Below are 22746 nucleotides of genomic sequence, written 5' to 3' on the forward strand. Positions count from 1 at the left end.
TGTCCAGCCCTTTTTATTGTTACTCTATTAAACCATACTACTCAATGCAAAAGGCCATAAGTGTAACACAGTGTCTGAACTTTTACTAATTTTCTGTTGATTCCCTGATAGAAATGAAGGTGACATAAACTTCGTCCTTGAATAAACTGGAATTGTGTTTCAGACCGAAGAGGAAGCCAAGCAAAAGGAGCAAATCACAGCACTGTCTAAAGATCTGAGCTCAGAGAAGAATCGCTGTGCAGAGCTGCAGAAAACCAGTGATGGCACCAAAGAGAGTCTCACCGCCCTTCAGTCTGATTACTATGGCAAAGAGTCTGAGCTCTCTGCTGTACGCCAGGACCTTAAGGTCTGATTCATGCAAAATAAACTATCGTAATAAATCATCACTACCTAATAATAACCTTTCTATTGGCCATGCAGGTGTGCGAGGAGAAGTTGGTTCTTGCTCAGGAGGAGCTGGTGACCAACAGGAACCAGCTCAGTGCTTACGAAACCCAAATCCAGGAGCTGAAGACGGGCCACACAGCGATGGAGATAGACCTGAGCAAGAGAGACGAGAAGATCAAACAGCAAGTGGAGACTCTGCAGAAGCTCCAGAAACAACAGGTAACAGAACAAGCCTGAGAAATCACACTCTCAAGCAAGACTTTGAATCACAGATTCTGAAGGTTACAGAAATATTTGTCAGTCATAAATTATATTTGCAGATTAGCACAGACAAATCGTGTGCTATTTTATGATCTGACTGGGTCTTTGTGTCTTTTGAAGGGACAAACAGAGGAGCAGCTGAAGAAGGAGAAAGCTCAATGCGAGGAGCTGAGAGAGAGTCAAAGCGCCCTGGAAAAGGACAAAAACAAACTGTCTGCTGATCTCAAAACACTGGCTGAGAAGAATGAAAAGGTTAGACCCCAAAACACATTGAAATTCACATTAACAATCATGTAATGTGTATTTATATAGCGCATTTATTGTGTGTGGTCATACACCCAAAAATCTTCACAGTCATTAGTGGAGTCTCTCCACACCACCACCAGTTTGCAGCATCCACTTGGATGATGCGATGGCAGCTACAGAACAACGGTGCCAGTGCACTCACCAAACACCAGCTATAGGTGGATTGGAAAGCCCTAATAGTAAGGGCAGATAGAGGGACTTTGGCCAGAACACCGGGGTTAAACTCCTACTCTTTACGAGAAGTGCCATGGGATTTTTAATGACAACAGAAAGTCAAGACCTCGGTTCAACGTCTCATCCGAAAGACGGCGCCCACTGACAGTGTAGTGTCCCCTTCACTTTTACTGGGGCATATGGACTCACACAGACCAAAGGTTGAGCGCTCCGTTCTGGCCTCTCTAACACAACTTCCAACAGCAACCTAGTTTTCCCATGTGGTGTCTTGTCCAGGTACTGACCAAGCTCAGCCCTGCTTAGTTTCAGTGAGTAATTGGTCTTGGGCTGCAGGGTGATATTGACTCATTGACATTGGGTGATTTTGAACATTGACCCCCTCACACTATTCATATCTAGACTCAAAACCCACTTATTTAGGATGGCTTTTAATACTTAATTTTATCTGCACTATTGCTGTCTATATTTTATTATTTCTCATGTTGTTTTATTGCTCTTGTTGATTGTGCGGTGTCCTTGAGTTGCTAGAAATAAATAAAATGTATTATTATTATTTTTTTTATTATTTTTTTTATATTATTATTATTATTATGGCTGTGGCTTATAGTAGTCATAAAATAATCATAGCAACTTACTATTACTGTTTTATTTCAACAATTGTACTCAATTGTCACAAGCAGAATGAAAAAAAAAACTGAGAAATTCCTAAAATAAAATATCTCCAATTTAAATCCTGTACAATAACTCTGACAAATAATGCACATTTTATTAGAATTTCTGTAAATTACCAGTATTGAATTCACAAATTTTATTAATGTTCTTTGATTATGACTGTTTATAACTTCATATGGTATAGTTTGGTGCTCTGGGCTTTTGACCCATACATGAACAGTTCAGATCCCACTGGTTGTAACAGCAAATTCTTTCTGTGTCTGGCAGGAGCTGAAGGACTTGCAGGCAGCAAAGCAGTTGTTGATCCAGCAAAAGGTGGAGATGCAGGGGAAGGTAGAGGCGGCTCAAGCATCTGTGGAGAAAGAACAGAGAGAGCATCAGAAGACCAGAGACTCCATCAAACAGAATGAGCAGCAGCTCAAGGCTGAGACCAACAAAATAAAGCAGCAGCTGGTACTGGTCATATTAGCTATTTGGCTTGCTTTTTAAAAATTATTGATGTTATTTCTTTATTTTAGTTGTTATTTTGTCTTCATTTGTTGGTACTATGATGTTACTACTACTAGTGAGAAAATATAGTACTGCTAGGTAATACTTGTTTTGTATTTATGTATTGCATTCATTTAATAGTAACTCTTATTAATACTATTGCTAATATTATAAAATATTAGTGATTAGCATAAAAATAACATTTACTTGCCTGCAGACTTTTTGTATTTAATATTAATACATTTATTGATTTATTTTCAATATTTTATTACAATAATATTAATAAAATAGTTTTTACTTTATAGCATACTATTTATTTACTACTAATACAATGTTATTATTTGTCATAATCAATGATATTGATATTTATTTAAAATATTAAATAACAATATTAGAAACATTTCTTTATATATTTAATATAATAATGAATATCTACAAATGCTATCACAAGGTTACTACAAATAACCAAATATAGTGTTATATAATAATAATAATAATAAAAATAATAATAATGACTGGTTCTATTATAGACTAAAACTAAGCTATTGGTTTTTTTATATTTAATATTTATTAAAATATTATTTATTTTCATTGATTATATGTTGCTTTCTTAAGTTTCACATTATTTATTTATTTATTTATTTTTATTTGTTTATTTATTCCACTGTAGAATCCCCTGCTGATGTAAGTGAGCCAAGCTAGCATTTTGTACTAATTTATTCATGTTTATAAATTGGGAGGATACTTAAGGTTTTATAACAGAAACACAATAGGTTGAATAGGAGTTATACTCCATAAATTTTGACCAAAAGCCAACAAATATATATATTTTTGATAATTTATTTAAATGTCTCCCTAATAAAAATACTTTAAACAATGTTAAACAATTTTATTTTATTAAAAATTTACCAGCTAGCAAGTAACCTCTCTGGCTGACCTATTTAGCAAACTTGCTTTCAAAAAAAATCCACAGAGAAGTTACATTTCTGTTCCATCTTCAGGCATCAGAAGTGAAGGCTAAAGAGGAGATGGTGCGGCAGAGGGAAGAGGCTGAGGTGAAGATGTCCATGCAGGTGACGGCACTGAATGAGAACGTGGCCACGCTGAAGCGAGAGTGGCAGAGCAGCCAGAGGCGGGTGGGTGAGCTGGAGAAACAGACGGATGAGCTGAGAGGAGAGATTGCCGTGCTGGAAGCAACAGTCCAGAACAACCAAGACGAAAGACGTGCACTACTTGAGAGGTTTGAGATACTGATATCTGGAGCTTTAAAGGGGACATATTGTCCACCTTTACATAAGATGTTAAAAACGTCACTGGTCACCCCAGAATGTGCTAGTAAAGTTTCAGCTCACATCACACAGTAGATCATTAATTATTTCTTGTCAAAGTTGCTCCTATTTGGTTGTGAGCAAAAACACAGATTTTTTTCTCATTCTCTTTAAATGCAAATGAGTTACTAGAAGAGGGCGGGGCCGCCATATGCTATTCTGACATTTCTGGAAAACAAAAGGAATCAAATCTCAAAGAGAATTTTCCACAACTGATCACGTCACCTGTGCGGAGACCTGGCAAGCAAAAAAAGAATGGCAGCTACACTGGGATCTCTATAGAAACGCAGCACAAACTGGTCTAACGTTATCTTTTCATAATCCAATTAAATAGATTAATATTTGCTGGTAGGAAGAATCTGTTCATTCACTTCTGCTATTTATACTTAAATTGCACTTGACCTGCAAATTAGATTAGAAACTGTATAAAAAGCATACAAACACACTGACAGTTGTAGCTAATATGTTTGTTATGGATCAATAATGTTAGTATTTGGCGCAAATTCATAAATTTCTCTTTTCTGGCTGATCTTTCTATGAAGGAAATCTGTAGAAGAACAGCTTAGGTGTGTCTCCTTGTTGGTTTATAACACTAAACCTGATTGCACAACAATTTTCCAGGTTTTTGGAAAATAAAAAAATAGAGTAATTATTTAGCCTGTGACTTGGCGATCGACAGGGTATATAAATGTTTTGCCTAATGGTGTGACGACAACTGAAAATTATAAAAAGTTCTCCTTTAATAAGTAGAAAGTAATCAATAATAGCAAATAACTCATTTTCCAGGTGCGTCCAGGGTGAAGGGGAGATGGAGAAGCTTCAGGCTAAGATGTTGGAGATGCGCAGGAAGTTGGACGACACTACTGCCGCCATGCAGGAGCTTGGTCGAGAGAACCAGTCCTTACAGGTCTGACTTAGCAACATTAGACACACTGAAATTACTGATTGTACAATTCAGAATCTTTTCTAAAGATTAGTGTCTTTTATGTGGCTCTTTTTTTCTCCTGATTCAGATAAAACAGTCACAATCCCTCACACGGAAGTGGACAGAAGACCATGAGGTGCAGAACTGCATGGCTTGTGGGAAAGGCTTCTCCGTCACTGTCAGAAAGGTCTGCATTATAGATTCACTCTATAACACACACTTTCATTTTTGGTGTCCTTGTTAAAATGTAACTATTCCTTTAACTACCGAGTAATATTAATTAACTACATGTACTTACTATGTGGTTAGAATGTGTTTGTTTAGAGCTAGTTGAATGTAGTTATGCATAATTAATTGTAATTACTATTGTAATTACATGGAACAAGTTTAACAAGGATACCGTAAAATGTTCCCAAATGTTCTTGTTTCAATAATTGCAGAGCTATTACATTATATACAGTAGCAAACTAACTATGTTTGTGTTTTGCTTTAGTAGTTTCATGATTATATGTGACTAATGTACAACATAAAAGTTGATATTTGAATTTGAATGTGCTTGTCCAGCGCATATTAATTATGTATATATAAATGCAGACAATTTTCACATACATACTAATATTTCTACATCATTTATGTATTTGTTAATGATACACACTAAGTTGTGATGTAAGTGCATACTTTTTTGTATGCAATTAGTCAGGATAAATCATTCAAGAGCACTATTTTTTTGTATGTAAATATTCAGAGTAAAAATTATGGCAGATTATTAAGTAAAACAAATTACAATAAAATCTCATTAATAAACATTAGTTTAACCATAAACTAACATCAACAGTGATGGGTATGCCTACACAGAATCTGTGCGGGCAGAAATCTGCAGATTTTCTCAGATTTTTAGCTCATTGTTTAGTGAGTCTGCTTATTTACTTGTGTAAAGGTGTTTAAATTTATACTTATTCAATTTTGAGGTTAATTCCAGTAATATTATTGACAAATATGAAAATGTTCATTTGATTTATTTACAATAAAGTTTTTAAAGTAATATTTTCTGTCTTTTAGTAGACTTATTAAATGAGAGACTTTGTTTACCAATTAAGTGGATCTAAGTGGATTTGCATTGTAAACATTAAATAAAAGTTAAAAAGGTATTATTTGTTTTTATTTCATGTATTACATTTTTAGTTGTGATACTCCCAAAATCATTCCACATAAATCAGTAGATGTTTTTGCAAAATTTCTTTGCAGAAATAGCAAAACATGTTCACAGATTCTGTCTGGCCCTAGGGGTGAGTAACAATTGCTGCACTGGTAATGTTAGTTTAAAAAGAAAAGTGCACTTAACTTTATTAAGTGCAATGAAGTGACCATTAAGTTGAAGTAATCATGATTTAATAAACCTTAACCAAGATATTTACATCACCTAAAATATTAAAAAAAGCTTTACAAGTAATTTTATCATCAGTTTATTTTAATTTACTGATGTTAACAATTGAAGCCTCATTGTAAATTGTTAACAATCATTCATTCATTAATTTTCCTGTCGGCTTAGTCCCTTTATTAATCCAGAGTCGCCACAGTGGAATGAATTGACAACTTATCCAGCACGTTTTTATGTAGCGGATGCCCTTCCAGCTGCAACCCATCTCTGGAAAATATCCACACACACTCATACACTACGGACAATTTAGCCTGCCCAATTCACCTGTACCGCATGTCTTTTGGACTGTGGGGGAAACCGGAGCGAATGCAGGGAGAACATGCAAACTCCACACAGAAACACCAACTGAGCAGAGGTTCGAACCAGCAACCTTCTTGCTGTGAGGCGACAGCACTACCTACTGCGCCACTGCATCGCCTGTTAACAACAGGCACACTTATGAAGAATCAGACAATCTTTATCTTGGGAATGTTGTAGACCAGATTAACTTGTTCAAATGAATATGTTGGACAACAAATAGCCCATAATTTATAGGCTATTTATAATTCGTATAAAACGTTCACCTCACAGCAAGAAGGTCACTGGTTCGAGCCTTGGCAGGGTCAGTTGGCATTTCTGTGTGGAGTTTGCATGTTCTCCCCATGTTCGCATGGGTTTCCTCTGGATGCTCTAGTTTCCTCCACAAGTCCAAAGACATGTGGTACAGGTGAATTGGGTAGGCTGAATTGTCCAGTGTATGAGTGTGAATGAGTGTGTATGGAATTTTCCCAGAGATGGGTTGCAGCTGGAAGGGCATCCGCTGCGTAAAACATATGTTGGATAAGTTGGTGGTTCATTCGGCTGATGCGACCCTAGATTAATAAAGGGACTAAGCCAAAAAGAAAATGAATGAATTACTATTTATTTTTATAATAAAGTTTTCAAGCATTTTTGATAAAAAAACAACCACTGTGACCTGCACATTCTTAGCACTAATAGCCTAGTGGTTAGTGCAGGGATGGGCAAACCAGATCCTAGAGGGCCGGTGTCCTGTATAGTTTTGCTCCAACCTTAATCAAACACACATGCCTGCAGCTTTCTAGTAATCTTTAAGACACTGATTAGTTTTTTCAGGTGTTTTATTAGTGTTGGAGCAAAAGTCTGCAGGGACATCGGCCCTCCAGAATCAAGTTTGCCCATGCCTGGGTTAGTGCGTCGACACATAGCACTAAGGTGCTAACGGCGACCCGAGTTCGAATCCCAGCTCGAGGTCCTTTGCCGATCCTTTCCCTATCTCTGGTCTCCACACTTTCCTGTCTGTAAAATCTCCACTGTCCTATCCAAATAAAGGAGAAAACCCCTAAAAACTATTATTAAAAAATACATCTTTTTTATTATCACCATGTATTGTATTATTGAATATTGGCAGATGTACTCACTTTCTTGAACATATGCTTTACAAAAAAAAGTGAATGACAGAAATATCTTCAAATAAATCAGTTCCAAATCAAAGTGAATTAAATATTTTGATCAATCAACCCAAGCCTAAACTATCACTCCATCACACAAGTTTTTTAACCCAGCTGACCTGAGACCTGCCCTCTGTGTTTCTCCAGCACCACTGCAGACACTGCGGGAACATCTTCTGTGCAGAGTGCTCTGCCCGCAACGCCCTCACACCCTCCTCCAAGAAGCCCGTTCGAGTGTGTGACAACTGCTTTGATGAGCTCCAGGGCTGATCGGCCCCCTGTCCCGCCCGAAACCCCTCTGCAAGTCCCGCTCACCCTGACCTCTCCACAGCAAACACAGGAGCTGCACGTCACGGGTGGGCTCATCATGCTGCCAGTCAGACGGAGGTAACACTAAATTAAACCTGTCCTCCTCTGTCCAGTGCCTTTGCCACTTACGGGCCGCTTTCACACCCCGATGGGTGAAAAATGAAGGGTCCGCTTGAACAAAATAAAGGAGCAGTTCCTGAGTTTTGACTTAAATGTTTAAGGTTTTACACTGACATGATATTTTAAAGCGTGCAGAGGAGAACGGAAGCTGCTCTTTATTTGATATATCATATTTGTAAGTAGTTGTACAGACTAAAAGAGGCACATGTGAATAATTGCGATATAATTGTCACTCTATTTGTCACTCAGTGTGGGCATGTTAACATACGGTTCGTGGGGTGTGATGTACATGCTTGCTTTTTTGCTGCTCTTCTGTCTGTGGAGATGTTTATTTCTCATTTATAATCTCACCAGAAGTTGGTGATCGTTTTAAAGATTTGCGCACACAGAAACGTCTCTATGTTCTGGTTTCTTTTTTATCACATGTTGGATGTATGTGCCCTGCTTTTAAGCAATAACTGTGCGTTGGGTGTGATTTTGTTTTGTGTGCTAGCGCTATTGAAAATGAATGACAGACCGCTGATTGTGTTTCTAAAGTCAGCTGCTACAGTGTGTTTATCGTCAGCCTGAGTTGATTCTCTCTCTTTCATGGCATCAAATAGGCTTGTCCTAACCCTAACCCTTTAGGTTTAAAGGGATAGTTTACTCCAAAATGTAATAGTGTTAATTCTGACATTATTTACTCGCCCTCATGTTGTTCCAAACCTGTTTATTTCATATGTGGAACATAAAAGAAGATGTTTTGAAGAATGTTGGTAAACAAACATTTTAGTTCCTGTTGATGTCTATCGTGTATCAAGTGTATTATTGAAGTTAATGAAAACTGACTTATTTTTATTATCTATAAATATCTATTATCTATTAAAAGTCTATTTTTATGTCAAAAATATTTTGAAAAATGTTGGAGACCAAACAGTGTACTGTGTTCCATTTAGTAGATTATTGTGATGAAGAAAAAAATGAATGGAAGTAAATAGTCTATTGAAACCAAAACTGCTTTTACAAATTTTTTTTTCGTGCACAACATGACGATTTTTCAAAAATGTTAGTAAGCAAACTCTTACAGTGTGTTCTGTTGTGGTTTTCCCACATTATTTATTCAGAATGTTTTAGTTTGCTAACATTTTTTCCAAAATATTTCTTTAGTTTCTGTTTCTTTCTCATTTTTTTGCTACTTGTAGAACATGTTTTGAAGAGCGGTGATGACTTTGTTGATCTTTTTTTGTCATTCAATGCAAAAAAGTGACAACAGAAACTGTTCAAAATACGTTTGATGTCTTTCTCATTGACTTCTACAAACAAAAAATGTTTTTCTGCAAACTTCTACAAGACTTTTTATCTTATTTTTGCCTCTTGTAGTACACAAAAAAATGTTTTTTAAGTATGTAGTTGATCAGTCTATTTTCTCTTTGACTTCATTTCAAAATATCTCATGTTGTTTGTTTGTTTTCCAGAACACAAAAGAAAATGTTTTGAAGAATGTTGATTACAGTTTTTGGTTTTTCTTTTAACTTCCATTGCATTTTTGCAAATATAGCAGAAGTGACCCCTACTCCGCACACTCCATCCCCCCTAACTTGTAACCAATGTTTCAAAACATCTTTTCATGCCAAACCAAGAAAAGTGATGTTAAATAACACTCAAGTGGTTCCAAACCTTTGTGGGATTTTTAAAAATTGAAAACAAAATAATATATTTTGAAGAATGTTACGAACTGTAATATTGAATTAAAAAAACATTGAAAGTTTACATTAAACAATAAATTAACATTGAAAACAAGATAATCTTACTGTATAGAAGTCAATAGTTACAGCTTTCCAACATTCTTTCTTAACTTTTGTGTTCATAATTAAAAAAAACTCTGTTAACAGTGAAAAGTCTGAAAATGTTGAAAGAATTTTCAGTTTTGTCAGAACTGTCCCTTTAATGACCAAACAGTTTCCATTCTCAGTGTTATCTGTTGTTTTTTGTTCACAAATAGAAACTACATGGGAACTAAAATGTTTTCAAAATAAGATTTAGATGTATTATTTTTGATATATAAAAGTACATCTGTTTCATTTGCAGAACAGTAAATTATAAAATTTTCCTTGTGTTGTTCAAAATACATTTGAACCCCATTTACTTCCATTGTGTGGACACAAGCTAATTCTTTTCAGAACATCTTCCTTTCATAGAGCTCTGAAACAACATGAGGGTCAGTAAATGACAGTTTTCTTTGTTGTTGATCTATATCTTTAGCAGAAGCCGAGCGTGTTGTGAGATTGTCTGAGCACTCACTGCTGTACAGTACACTTCACTGTATCTCTGTCTAATAGATGTTTTCACTCAGTTTAAAAGATCGCACATCGTGAATCGTGTGTGATTCAGAGGTAATGATTTCATGCGGTTTGTGTCAGTAGATGCATTCAGGAGCATAAACACAATGTTAAAGTGTCTCAGGATGTTTTGCGCTTTTCACCAGCTCAGTCAAGTGAGGTGACTTTAAAAAATGTAATATTATATGAATAATATCCCTTTAATTTTGTGTGCCGCCATCGAAAACAATATCATAGATGCCACTCGGTGCCATATACGACCTCCATCTGACTTCACTTTGTGTTTTCTCTTACCATTAAAGGAACAGTACACTTTCGGAAATAAGCTCATTTTACAAGTCACGCAGAGTTATAGTTGAGTTTTACCATTTTTTAATACATTAAGCCGATCTCCGAGTCTTGCGGAAGCACTTTTAGCTTAGCTTAGCATAAATCATTGAATCGGATTAGACCGTTAGCATTTCACTAAAACATTCAAAAAAGACTTTAATAATTTTTCTATTTTAAGCTTGACTCTTCTGTAGTTACATATTCCACCAAGACAGACAGAAAATTAAAAGTTACTATATCCTAGGCCGAAATAGCTAGGAACTATACTTTCATTGTGGCGTAATAATTCAAGAACTCTGCTGTAGTACCATGGCTGCATTGAGTGCAATGATATTATGTAGCGCTGTTACCTAGCTACCTATCTGAGGACTGTTTTCAGGCATTGCATAACATTATTGTGCCTGCTGCAGCCGTGGTACGGCAGCAGAGTTCTTTAATTATTACGTCAGTGTAGTTCCTATCCATATCAGCCTAGAAAACAACACCTTTTCACTTTCTGTCTGTCTTAATACACAAATATGACCACAGAAGAGTTGAGCTTTAAATAGGAAAATTATCCATACTCTTTGATCATTTTTGATATGCTAATGGTCTAATCTGATTCAATGATTTATGCTAAGCTAAGCTAAAAGGGCTCCCATCAAACTCAGGTTTGCTGAATGGATTAAAAATGGTAAAAGTCCACTGTTTAACTCTTGGTGAATGATAAAATGAGCCTAATTTCCTAAATAAAAAGTGGAGTGTTTCTTTAACAGTGCTGTATAGCTCATGTGTGGTCGCAAATGCAAAGTACATCACTTCTGGTCAGCACTACACACTAGCAGTGTCTGTTATATGGATGTCATGCAGTATTATTGTTCTTATCGATCCATTGGCTGAACGGCAGGGTGTTCATAGTCATGTTGTGCTCATGTTGGTGTGTGCCTTACATCCAGCTTTATTTCTGTCATCTTCTGTGCATTTGTGAAGCAGGAGATCTGCTCACTCCTTTGGCAGAGCATCAGACGTGGATGAAGAATCACTATCAGAATATAATAAAGGTGTAAAACAGCAGATGGCGAAGGTGATTTGTTTGATGGTAAACTACTTGACGAACTGAGATGTTTTGATGTTATGGAAGACAAAAACATGTTCAGAGGTATTATGTGTTTTCTAATTTTCCATCATGTTTAAGAGTAAATAATAAACTAGTTGTTTCTATTTTCTGTCTGCCTCATGGAGTGTTGTTTGATGGCTGTGGTGTTTATTCATATTTGGAATGCTTGAATTTGTTTTTGGGGTTTCATTTTAGTTGCTCTTAAACTTGTTTACATAGATTTACATTTACTCCCACTAAAATCTGGAATGTAGTTCAGTGTAACATTAGTTATATACCAATGAAAGATTTTTCCCAAATTAATTAATGTTTTCTGTTATTTAAAATCTTTAAATCTTTTCAACTTCTAGGTTTTTCACATTTGTCTACAGAACATTTTGAATCATTTATCATACAATACAATTTATTATTGAGCACAAACTTTATATTTAATTATTTTTAAGTATATTTTTTTTAAGTATAATTTTAAATACATGTTTATTTTCTAAATGATGCAAGATTATTTCACCCATATTTTGGAATTTAATTTTCATGAAAGAAATTTAAACGTTAAATTCAAACATTTACTTCCGTAAACCAAAACATGATGTCTCATCTTTAACCAAAAGCAGTTTTTTAGTATTTAAAAGGCAAACAGTTTTCTATATATATATATATATATATATATATATATATATATATATATATATATATATATATATATATATATATATATATATATATATATATAAATACACACACACACACACACACACACACACATACACACACACACAACAGTTCTGTCTGGTTTTTGAATCTGATTGGTTGATAGCTGTGGGATGTTCTGCAAATAACAGCACTTGTCCAGTCTCTTCACCATTCACCCTTGTGTATTACTCCACCTACATGCAGCGACAAGCAGAGGGCACTCTACAGTTTGACAAATATCGCTGCTGTTAAACAACATAATGTACTTATGAGGCTTTTTCAGTCGAGAATGTAGTTGTTTAGATTGCAACTATGCAGTTTATTTATAAGGATAATGCCTATTTAAAATATTTATCATTTCTAAGAGACAGCGCATCAACAGCTATTAGCTTTTCTTCGAGCACAGCAAAGACGGTTGATGTTGTCGATTCACAAGATGGTGACAGAAACCGCATAATAAGCTTTTAGAAGATTTAAACATCGTTTTCGTTACTACTACTTCGGTAAAAAGAAAGAAGAAATGCCCGCATGTGTTTAGCATTTTTCCTGATTGCAAACACAACAGTAATCTGGTAGTGATTGTGCTGAGTCGGCTTTTTCAGGGTTAATTATTGTGATCTCTCGATAGTAACAGAGAAATACTGAGAAATGTCTTTAAACTGACTGATATTATGCTAGAGAATCATTTAAATACCAGCGTTAAAGTGACGTTGGTGAATTTGTAATGGTTTCTGCTGTTCTAACGTCAGCCACAGATGTGAATGAATGGCAGAAGAAAGTAGTTCCTCAAACAAAAGGATTTTAAGTCTCTCTGTGTTTGATTAAAATTTTTATACACACGATTATGCCGTCCAACTGTTGTAAATAGGCAATATCACACTAGTAGCAGTGCAATATGGCTGTATATCATCACTGGTCGGACACTAAGGCACTCAGCCGGCGGCGTATTCACATGGCTTTCCTCCAAGTGCTCCGGTTTCCTTCTCAGTCCAAAAACATGTGCTAGAGGTGAATTAAATAAACTAAATTGTCCATAGCGTATGTGTGTGAATGAGTGTGTATGGATGTTTCCCAGTGATGGGTTGCAGCTGGAAGGGCATATATGACAATATTTTAGTTTTCATGGTCAAACAGAAAAGACTCCGACACTTCATAACATCATTTTCTGTCTTTTAAATTTATACAAACAGGAACAAGGGTGAACAAACAAACACACTCATAGCATTAAGGCTAATGTACAAGTTCTGCATTTAACATTCCTCACAATACAAAATCCACCATCTTTATTTATGACAGGAACGTGCAAGATTGTTCTCCAAACGTTGAAAAGGGGAACTGAAAAGTAGTTCCTCTTGTTCTGCTTTAATTGAACTGAATAAGCGGAGGAAACTGTTGCTGTGAAATCCACCATTGCTGTCCAGAACTCAGCCTTACGATTTCACAAAGTCATAAAGATAGACTTGATACTTTGATGGGGATTTCTGACCAGCTCAGACTCGATATATTGTGTCGGCTTTCTGGTAAACTTTAGAAAAGTGGAAGAAATAATGATTTTTGGGCTAAAAGTAGAGATGTTTTTGTGGACTGCAGTGTCCATTGGCACTCTGGGTATTTTCTCCTGAAAGTCTGTGTGTACAGTAAATCAGATCTGTGACGACTCTGTATAGTGAAAAGAGTTGTTGACGCGTGGATGAAGACTGTCCTGCTTCAGCAGAGAACTCACGGCCTTCTCGATCTCCGACATCCAGGCTTTCTAAAAAACACACAACACATTTATTCATCTTCACACACACACTTGCTGTTCGGCATTTTTCTTCAATCAAGTTTGTCCGTCTCTTCTGATCTCCAGGGCTGCATTTATTTCATCAAAACGTTTATTAAATTCATTAAAAAAAGTAATTACAAATAATTCATTATAATTGATGAAAATACTAATACAATGATTTAAATCCAATATTATTAATGCAACTATTCTTTCCTTAATTTATTTAAAGCAAAGTCTCTTGCTGTCTGTCTTTATTTGACTAATGAAAAACATTATTATACATTACCTGACTAAAGTCTTGTCACCCATCCAAGTTTTAGGAACAACAAATAATAACTTGACTTCTAGTTGATCATTTGGTATCAGAAGTGGCTTATATGAAAGACAAAGGCCTCTAGATTACGCTTATTTTACCTAAATAAAATATGATCATGCTTTGATTTTAAATTAATTAATTAAGACAGTAAGGTCTGACTTTGCTGAGACAAAAGTCTTAACAGAAGTAATGTCCAGTATACAATATGAAGTCATGGTGCAGTGAAAAAAGAATGAATATTGTGTAGGACTCATATGAGCTTGGAGAACTGCATCCATACATCTCTGCCTCAAATCACTGATTAATAAAGTCATCTGGAATGGCAAAGAAAGCGTTCTTGCAGGATTCCTGGAGGAGGCTGAAGTAATGGAAGGAGCACTATCCTGCTGAAGAATTTGCCCTCTCCTGTGGTTTATAATGTAATGGGCAGCACAAATGTCTTGATACCTCAGGCTGTTGATGTTGCCATCCACTCTGCAGATCTTTTAAATACCCCCATACTGAATGCAACCCCAAACCATGACTTTTCCTTCACCAAACTTGACTGATTTCTGTGAGACTCCTGGGTCCATGTGAGTTCCAATAATCTTCTGCAGTATTTGTGATCATTAAGATGCAGTTCTACAGATGATTCATTTGAAAATCTACCTTCTGCAACTTTTCCATATGATCAACTACAAGTCAAGCTGTTATTTGTTGCTCTTACAACTGGCATCAAGACAAGACTTTTGTCAGGTAGTGTAATTTAAAATGATGATCTTCTATGATATTATATTTTATTTCTGCGATGGCAAAGCTTAATGTTTCAGAGTCAGGAAAAACACTGAAAGCTGACCTTGATTGACTCGCTCTGGGCTTGTAGAACGAATACAGCGATGCACTGCTGGTAGCGATTCTGATGCATTATGATGAATGAGTTGGGCAGAGTAGATGCTGAAACACACACATACACACACAATCATTTGTTGGTCACATTTCTGGATTAGTGAATGATGCTAGAACAGAAATGTGAAATTAATCTGATGTGTGTGTGTGTGTTTGTAGTGTAATGTGTATTTTATAGCGCATTTATTGTGTATGGCTATACACCCAAAGTGCTTCACAATCATGAGGGGGGTCTCTCCACACCACCACCAGTGTGCAGCATCCATTTGGATGATGCGACGGCAGCTACAGGACAACGGCGCCAGTGCCCTCACCACGCACCAGCTATTGGTGGAGGGGAGAGGCCATGATCGATAAAGGCAGATGGAGGGAATTCGGCCAGGACTCCAGCGTTACACCCCTACTCTGAATGAGCACAGAGAGTCAGGACCTCGGTTTAACATCTCATCTAAAAGACGGCGCTCTCTGACAGTATTGTGTCCCCTTCACTTTACTTGGGTATTAGGACTCACGCAGACCACAGGTTTAGCGCCTCCTGCTGGCCTTTCTAACACTACTTCAAACAGCAACCTAGTTTTCTTAGCTTCAGTGAGTAACCGCTCTTAGGCTGCAGAGTGAAATGACATGTGTGTGTGGGTGTGTTTGGACACTTGTGTCGGGTGTGAGCGCATGTCTGTTTGTGAGAGCTTATGTGTTTGTGTGTATGAGTGTGTGAATGTGTGGGGGAATGGGAGTGTGCCTGTTTGTCTGCTTCCATGTGTGTGTAAGGGTGGATGCGCATGTGTGTTTTTGTGTGTAAGGGTCTGTATTTGTGTGCGAGGCATGATAAGTGTGTGTGTGTGTGTGTGTGTGTGTATGTGTTGAGCACCTGTAGCGTTGAGCTGGTCAATGTTCTTGAGCTGCAGGCGGTCCAGAGAGATGGGCTGGTCCAGCACAGTGAAGCTGCAGCCCTCCTGCAGTAAGAGCTCCAGCTCTTGACCCGCAGCAAAGTCCACCACACCAGACTTCTGCTACACAACACACACACACACATCATGCTTTAAATGTTTTGTCTTTAAAAAGCCTTTCAGACCAATGTTCTTGTGCTTTTGTAAACCTCAAGGAGCACTGGTGATTCTGCATTGTGCAGTAGTAGCAAGTAAAAGTAGCATTAAAACTGGTGGTACGCAGGCTTCCTTCTAGTGGCCTGCGAAGGAATTGCTGAATAATTAAAGAAATGAACACGCTTTTAACCACCAAGGTTTACAATGGGTAAACTTTGGCCTGCGGGCCTTACTTTGGACATCTCTGATCTAAAAGCATCTGATGAGATAAATCAAATATTGATTCATCCCACTGTTATTCATTGCACTTTTACTCTCCATTTCCAGTAGTCACTCAGTGCAGTCATTTAATCTGTGACAATCCACTGAACTCTATTCAACCTTAGAGAATAAAATGGCCTGAATCAATCATCGCTCCCAGACAGAATCAACAAATCCATTTTCATACCACGTCACATGCATCACTCATGATTTACAGTACATCAATACAGACCAACAGCAAACCACACTCAAACTTTCCCTCCGTTTATATATACACACATTATTTAATCCGTTACATAACCTCACCTTTTTATTCCTCTTGATCTTCGTAATTAGGAGGAATTCGTCAAAGAGAAACAGATAGACCTCTTGCTGCTTTGTGTTTTCTGTGTGGAAAAAGTCCGAATAATAGTAAGTCGCATAAGCAAACTGCGCAACCATTTCAAAAAATAAAAAAGGAAACAGTTCATCAGTCTGACCTATGAGAAAAAGCTTCCCATCATGCAACAGGCTGCGGTTAATCACCAGGTTCTCCAGTGTCACAGGTTTCAGCAGGTGCTTCAGGGACTGTGAAGGACCGAATATCAAATAGTTAATCTCTATAAACATTGGATAATAAAATGAGGGGGAAAAGCATATTGAGAGGTTAAATCAGGGGGCATGGTCATCTCACAGCAAGAAGGTCGCTGGTTCGAGCACCAGTTGGGCCAGTTGGCATTTCACTTGATCACTTGCATAAGTTGCGTCGCTTCACTCCCGTTCACGAATTTTCTTGCGTTTTGACTATGTATATAAATTATATCTTTTTTTATTGTATACAACTATAGTTTACATGTCAACTCTGTATTCTATCTGTATTAATACTTATAAAATCTGAATTCTCTCACGTGACATCATAGCATAGTGTAGCACCGATTAAATGCGCACTTTCGAATCTTGCTGGAAGTAGTAAGTCATCTGTGTACTTATCGCCTATACTGTAAAGTTATATGTATCTTCGTAACATGTATCTTCGTAAGATGTAACTTCGTAACACGTATCATACGTAACATAAACCATACGTAATGGTAACATTTAGATTTTATTGCATTGAAAACTTTAGTCAACTAAATGTTTTTAATTCAATGCTGTTGAAATCGTGAAGGTACATTACACGTGAAATGTTGAAAAAATTTGCCATTCAAAATGTTAAAAAACAACGACAATGTCACATTTTGACAATGCATATAATTCTTTGACAATGTATATAATACTGTATGCTATCTGCATTACTACTAAAAAAATGAATTCTCTTACGTAATATCATGGCAGAGCATATGTTGGATGCGCACTTCAGAATCTCGCCGTAAGTAGTAGGTGATCCGGGCAGCTATCGCATACACTGTGTAGTTACACATAACTTTGCAACATGTAACTTTGTAACACGTAACTTCGTAACATGTAGCATACGTAAAGGGTAACATTTTAATTTTACTGCTTTGAAAACTTTTCGTTTACGCAGCTAAATGTTTTTATTCAATGCTGGTGAAATCTTTAAGGTACATTAAAGGTGAAATGTTGTGTTGAAAAAAATAGCTTTTTTGACAATGTATGTCAAAAAAAATCAACAACATTGTTACATTTTGACAATGTAAATAGTTCTCCGACAATGTATATAATTCTGTAATACAAAAAAAAATAAAAATTCTCTTGCATAACATAATGGAATAGCTTAGTGTTAATTGGATGCGCATTTCAAAATCTCGGCATAAATAGAAGGTGATCACAGTGTAGGCAATAGCTACTCAGAAGTTACACGTAACTTCGCAACATGTAACTTTGTGACACGTAACATGTAGCATACGTAACATAACATACGTAACACGTAACATTTTATTGCATTGAAAACTTTCTGTTTAGCTAGCTAAATTTTTTTAGTTCAATGCTGGTGAAATCTTAAAGGTACATTAAACGTGGAACGTTGTGTTGAAGGTCTTACAGTGTACTATTAACAACTCAGACACACTACTCGGCTCACACACGTTTTAACGTACGTTTTTAACGTACTATATGGTCAGTAGTTATGTGATTTCAGACGCAGCCAATGTGTTGCAGACTGGAGTTCACTCAGTGGCTACTGGTGTCGCTATTAACAACGATTTCAAAATTCAACATATAGTCCAATGGGGTATATGCCCAGCTAATGTTTTTCAGCCAATGGTAAATTTCCGTTGAAAGGTTTATGTGATTATTTTTAATTTCACAAGGTTCTTTTTACAGCATAGATGTTGTATTTAAAATACAATCCGTTCAATAGGCTTAAGCATTCATTTAGTTGTTTAAGCATAAAATAAGAAGAAAGAGCATTTAACCACAAGTGCCATCAGTAGCAGCAGGCCAGTGCAGAAACTCCATTGAAAATATTGGAGTAAAATTAATTCCATATTTTAAAGACATGGCGTGGAAAAATATAATTTAATGCAGAGCTTCTTGTCCCCTCTGATACCCACTTTATTTTGTATATCAATCAGGCAGTGAAAATCACAGATTTTTAAAGAAATCAGATCTTAAACGTGATTTTGTAATGATGCAACAGTTTACCAGAAGCGCTTAGGCTGGATGACTGAAAATGAAAAGTCTGTGTATAAAGCCCATTCTAAAGAAATGTACAGACCTCAGGAACGTGTGCCCTCTTATCGCTCTCCCAAACAGGAAGCCACACTAGAGTTTCCTTCAGCTGCTTCACCTTCTGATAGTTGTCCAACCACTTGACTTTCCCTTCAAGATCATCTACAAAGAGAAAAACAGGGTGGAAATGCTATTGTATTATCAGTCCACACAAAGGCTCTTGTCTATAAAACGTTAGCGGGTTCGTCCACACAAACATTAGCGCTTGTGTACAATAACAGATCCTGTTTTTGGTTATTGAGCCGCAGACAACGGACGGACTTTAAATTCCCGATTCTTCCTATTGCATTTCAAGTAATAGCTCTTTCATCAACAATGACCCGCCGTTGTGTTGCTCACACCCATTAGATGTAGACTCCTACACACTTGTTTGATTTGAACAAAAGTTACCAGGAAGAGTCGAACACACCCTTATATTGGTTATGAGAGATGTGTCATGAAGTGTGTTCTTCAGAAAGTGGCATCTTGGAATGTTTTGTATTAAGAAACTGCTTTTGTGTAGGACATTCACCTATTAATAATTTCATGCCTGTCTGGCCATAAGGAATAGTGCAGTCAAGGCAAAGAAATATGATCATTAAAGGTTCACGAAACACCAAAGCACATTTTATGAGATGTTGACCGTCATATATGCGTCCCATGTTGCTAAAAACACTATTAGGACACGTATATTTCACTAAAAGGTGACAAATTTGTTGTTTTTGCGTTGTTTAGAGTAAATTCGTTCTTCTGGTTTAAAAAGAAATGTGGAAGCATCGTCAGTGTTGCATTTATAATTGTACCGCAATGAAAGTTGTGTTCTTATTTCCCCATAAGAAGAGCACAGCTGACATGTGGATCCACAGGTGTGGATTACAGTGGTCTGCTAACACGTGACAGAAATTTGTTTGTGAGGAACATTTTTTATTGGTAAAATCCGAATTTGCCACTCATCGTCTTTAAAAAAAAGATGCGGTTTCAGTTTGTGTTGATTCTTCTGTCTATGTGTGTGATCAGTGTCCTTAGTTTGTTTATTCAGAGGCAAAGTTAGTTAGTATCGTCAGCAGTACTCTTTTAAGATGTCTTTAAGACTAAGACACACCTTAGTCAAAATGATTTACAGTAATAGTTTACAGTAATGTCACTACAATATTTTATACACTGAAAATCCTCCACTTCCACACAGCTCTCAGATCTGCTGTTGCTCTCAGAATCACTGTCTATCTCCCCTGCGTCTGTGTTTGTGTTGCTGCTGTATAAATCAGCTGTAGTGTGTATGTAATGTACTGAAACTCCACTTTTCATGCAAACCCTTCACTTAAACATACCTGAGCTCACCCACTTTCCTGACTTCTTTCGAACTACAGGGTGTGAAAACACCCTGCTGAGATGGGGGATAAGGGGTTAATGGCTCTTGAACACTTTGAATATTAATATAATCATAATCTAAAATGCGTTGAAATTGTCAGTGCCAGCAGTAAAATATCACTATTGCAACATATAGTCATTAACATCATGTGGCATTTTTATTGAAATATTTGTCTTGTAACTTTTAAAAAAGCTAAATAAAAATATCTAATTAAAAAATAATTGTCTTAGTCATATATTTTAATAAGTTTATTTTAAAAAATGTAAAACGTATTATTTATTGATACTTTTACATTTTTAATTATCTTCATGGGGCTTCCTTATTTAAATGTTTGTCTTAGTAAATCTTTAATTTAGCAAATATATTTAAAATTTTTTGAATGAAATAAATAATATTTTATTTATTATTTATTGCTGCTATTTTTATTATCTTCATGAGGCTTTTTTATTTAAATCTTTATTTAAATCTACGTAAATTCTAAAATATAATATACATTACAAAAACTCAATAAATAAATACATGACTTAAAATATTATTAAATAAATAATTTATTTTACACTTAAGTATGTTTTTGAATGATGTTTAATAGGGATGCTCCGATCGATCGGCCAGAGATTGGTATCAGCCGATAATCACATTTCATGGCTCGATCAGTACTCGCCAATCTCATGAACCGATCACAATTGTGTGTTTACGAGTTTACAATAACAAGAAATCTATCTGCATATCAGAACTAAAAGTTATGTGTTTTCAACAATATTGCAAGTTCATTAAAACCTGGCTGAAAATATTAGGAAAATTAAAAAAATTGTTTTAACAATAATATTTAATAAAATAACCTATCATAACATACTTATTGCAATAAACAGTAGTTTATGGACAAATTTTCTTTTAATAAAGAAGTAATGGATTTCTAGGTGTGCATTTTAACTTCTTATGCATCAAATAAGCGCTCCAAACTTCAACGAGACATGTTGAATTCTTCTTTCATCATTTGTTTCTAAATTGCTTTGTTAGTGAATTTTCTTACCAATTTTTATATCTGTGTTTTATCTATTATTTTCTGTAAATCTGCTTCTGACCATGATATGTCCACACTAAATGGTTATAAGAGACATGTGTCAGGAATTAATTCTCTAAGGTAAGGAGAGATCTACACTGAAGTATCATGCTTAGAGGGAAAATGTGCTTGAAGCTGTAGAATTGCAACTCCGAATCTGCCCATCACTCTGACAAGGAGTTGGTACTCTGTATCCTAAAAATCCAAATCGGAGCATCCCTAATGTTTAATATATTTACTGAAATGTTCTCTTTTTTCAGAGCTCAATAAATAGTTTGTTTTGCGTTATCTACAGTTATACTGAATGATGTATTAATCTCATCTACTTATCAAAACAGATTCCTGATTAAAGCATAATAGATTTACGACAAGGCGTGTAATGCTTCAGTAAAGATAACTGGGATTTCACACGCCATGTCAAATAAAATGCAATGTCATGTTTTTTGTAGCTTACCAAAACATGTTGCACTTTCTCCTGTTTTAACTCACATGACCCAGTCAAAATAGCTCTGTTGTTCACCCTGTTTTCTACAACTGTAACTCTGCACATATTTCTCATGTGTCTATAGACACACGCCTCAGCAACAGTCAGAGAACTGGAAAAGTCACCTGTCACTGCTTTTAATATCCTGCTTTGACGCGAAATGACATCAAAGCACCAGCATGCTAAGCAGTCACAATAACTGGAGAAAGCAAAAACAGTTAACGCTAATTTCACTTTGGAATCTCATAGATCTACATTCATTCAAGACAAAAAACAACAAGAAAAACCCTAAAGAAGCATTCATTTCCTCATGAGAAATAGTGCAGCTTCAGTTCTTTTCTCACAGTGCCTAAAATGGTATGTCAAGGATTCTGAATCTCTTTTTAAGAGCCTGCTCTGCTCTGATTGGTCAGATGGCAGAGTCTGTTCTTATTAGGGTCTAAAACAAAACATCTGAATTTCAACTCTTTTTAAAGTCAGTGTGAAATTAAAATTTACAGCGTTTATTTTGCTAATCTGTGCAGGTTAATCTCCTTCAAAAATGTTTGTTTTGGTAAACATCAATCAAAGTCTGACCATTTGCTTCTGTGTTTGGAGTGCTGGTCCTTCAGTTTGGTGGCTTCAAC

The 22746-nt window shown here is 36.1% G+C and overlaps 2 protein-coding genes across 13 annotated transcripts in view; one reads left to right on the forward strand and one right to left on the reverse strand.

Moving 5' to 3' along the window:
* eea1 (early endosome antigen 1) overlaps positions 1-11710 on the forward strand; it is a 45321-nt gene extending 33611 nt beyond the window's left edge. Inside the window, exons 22-30 of one of the 4 annotated variants that reach the window (XR_015514833.1) lie at positions 164-346; positions 421-606; positions 769-900; positions 2068-2253; positions 3291-3529; positions 4404-4524; positions 4631-4729; positions 7576-10529; positions 11037-11710. Coding sequence is in view for 1 of the 4 variants with exons in the window: in XM_087293048.1 (XP_087149174.1) it covers positions 164-346; positions 421-606; positions 769-900; positions 2068-2253; positions 3291-3529; positions 4404-4524; positions 4631-4729; positions 7576-7698 (1269 nt within the window). In the remaining 3 variants the exon portion in view is untranslated. Of the gene's footprint in view, positions 1-163; positions 347-420; positions 607-768; positions 901-2067; positions 2254-3290; positions 3530-4403; positions 4525-4630; positions 4730-7575 lie in introns of all 4 variants that reach the window. The other 3 variants (XR_015514835.1, XR_015514834.1, XM_087293048.1) reach the window with 3 other exon arrangements.
* A 1739-nt stretch (positions 11711-13449) lies between these two features.
* plekhg7 (pleckstrin homology domain containing, family G (with RhoGef domain) member 7) overlaps positions 13450-22746 on the reverse strand; it is a 44615-nt gene continuing 35318 nt past the window's right edge. For 5 of the 9 annotated variants that reach the window (XM_087292216.2, XM_087292220.2, XM_087292214.2 and 2 more), the window contains 6 exons: positions 19215-19330; positions 17041-17128; positions 16868-16947; positions 16126-16264; positions 15208-15305; positions 13450-14044 (listed from right to left, as the gene is read on the reverse strand). In XM_087292216.2, the coding sequence (XP_087148342.1) occupies positions 13934-14044; positions 15208-15305; positions 16126-16264; positions 16868-16947; positions 17041-17128; positions 19215-19330 (632 nt within the window). In that variant the 3' untranslated portion in view covers positions 13450-13933. 9 annotated transcript variants of the gene reach the window in all.

Source organism: Danio rerio, chromosome 18, assembly GCF_052040795.2.
Source record: "Danio rerio strain M-AB ecotype USA chromosome 18, GRCz13ab, whole genome shotgun sequence".
Taxonomy (NCBI): domain Eukaryota; kingdom Metazoa; phylum Chordata; class Actinopteri; order Cypriniformes; family Danionidae; genus Danio; species Danio rerio.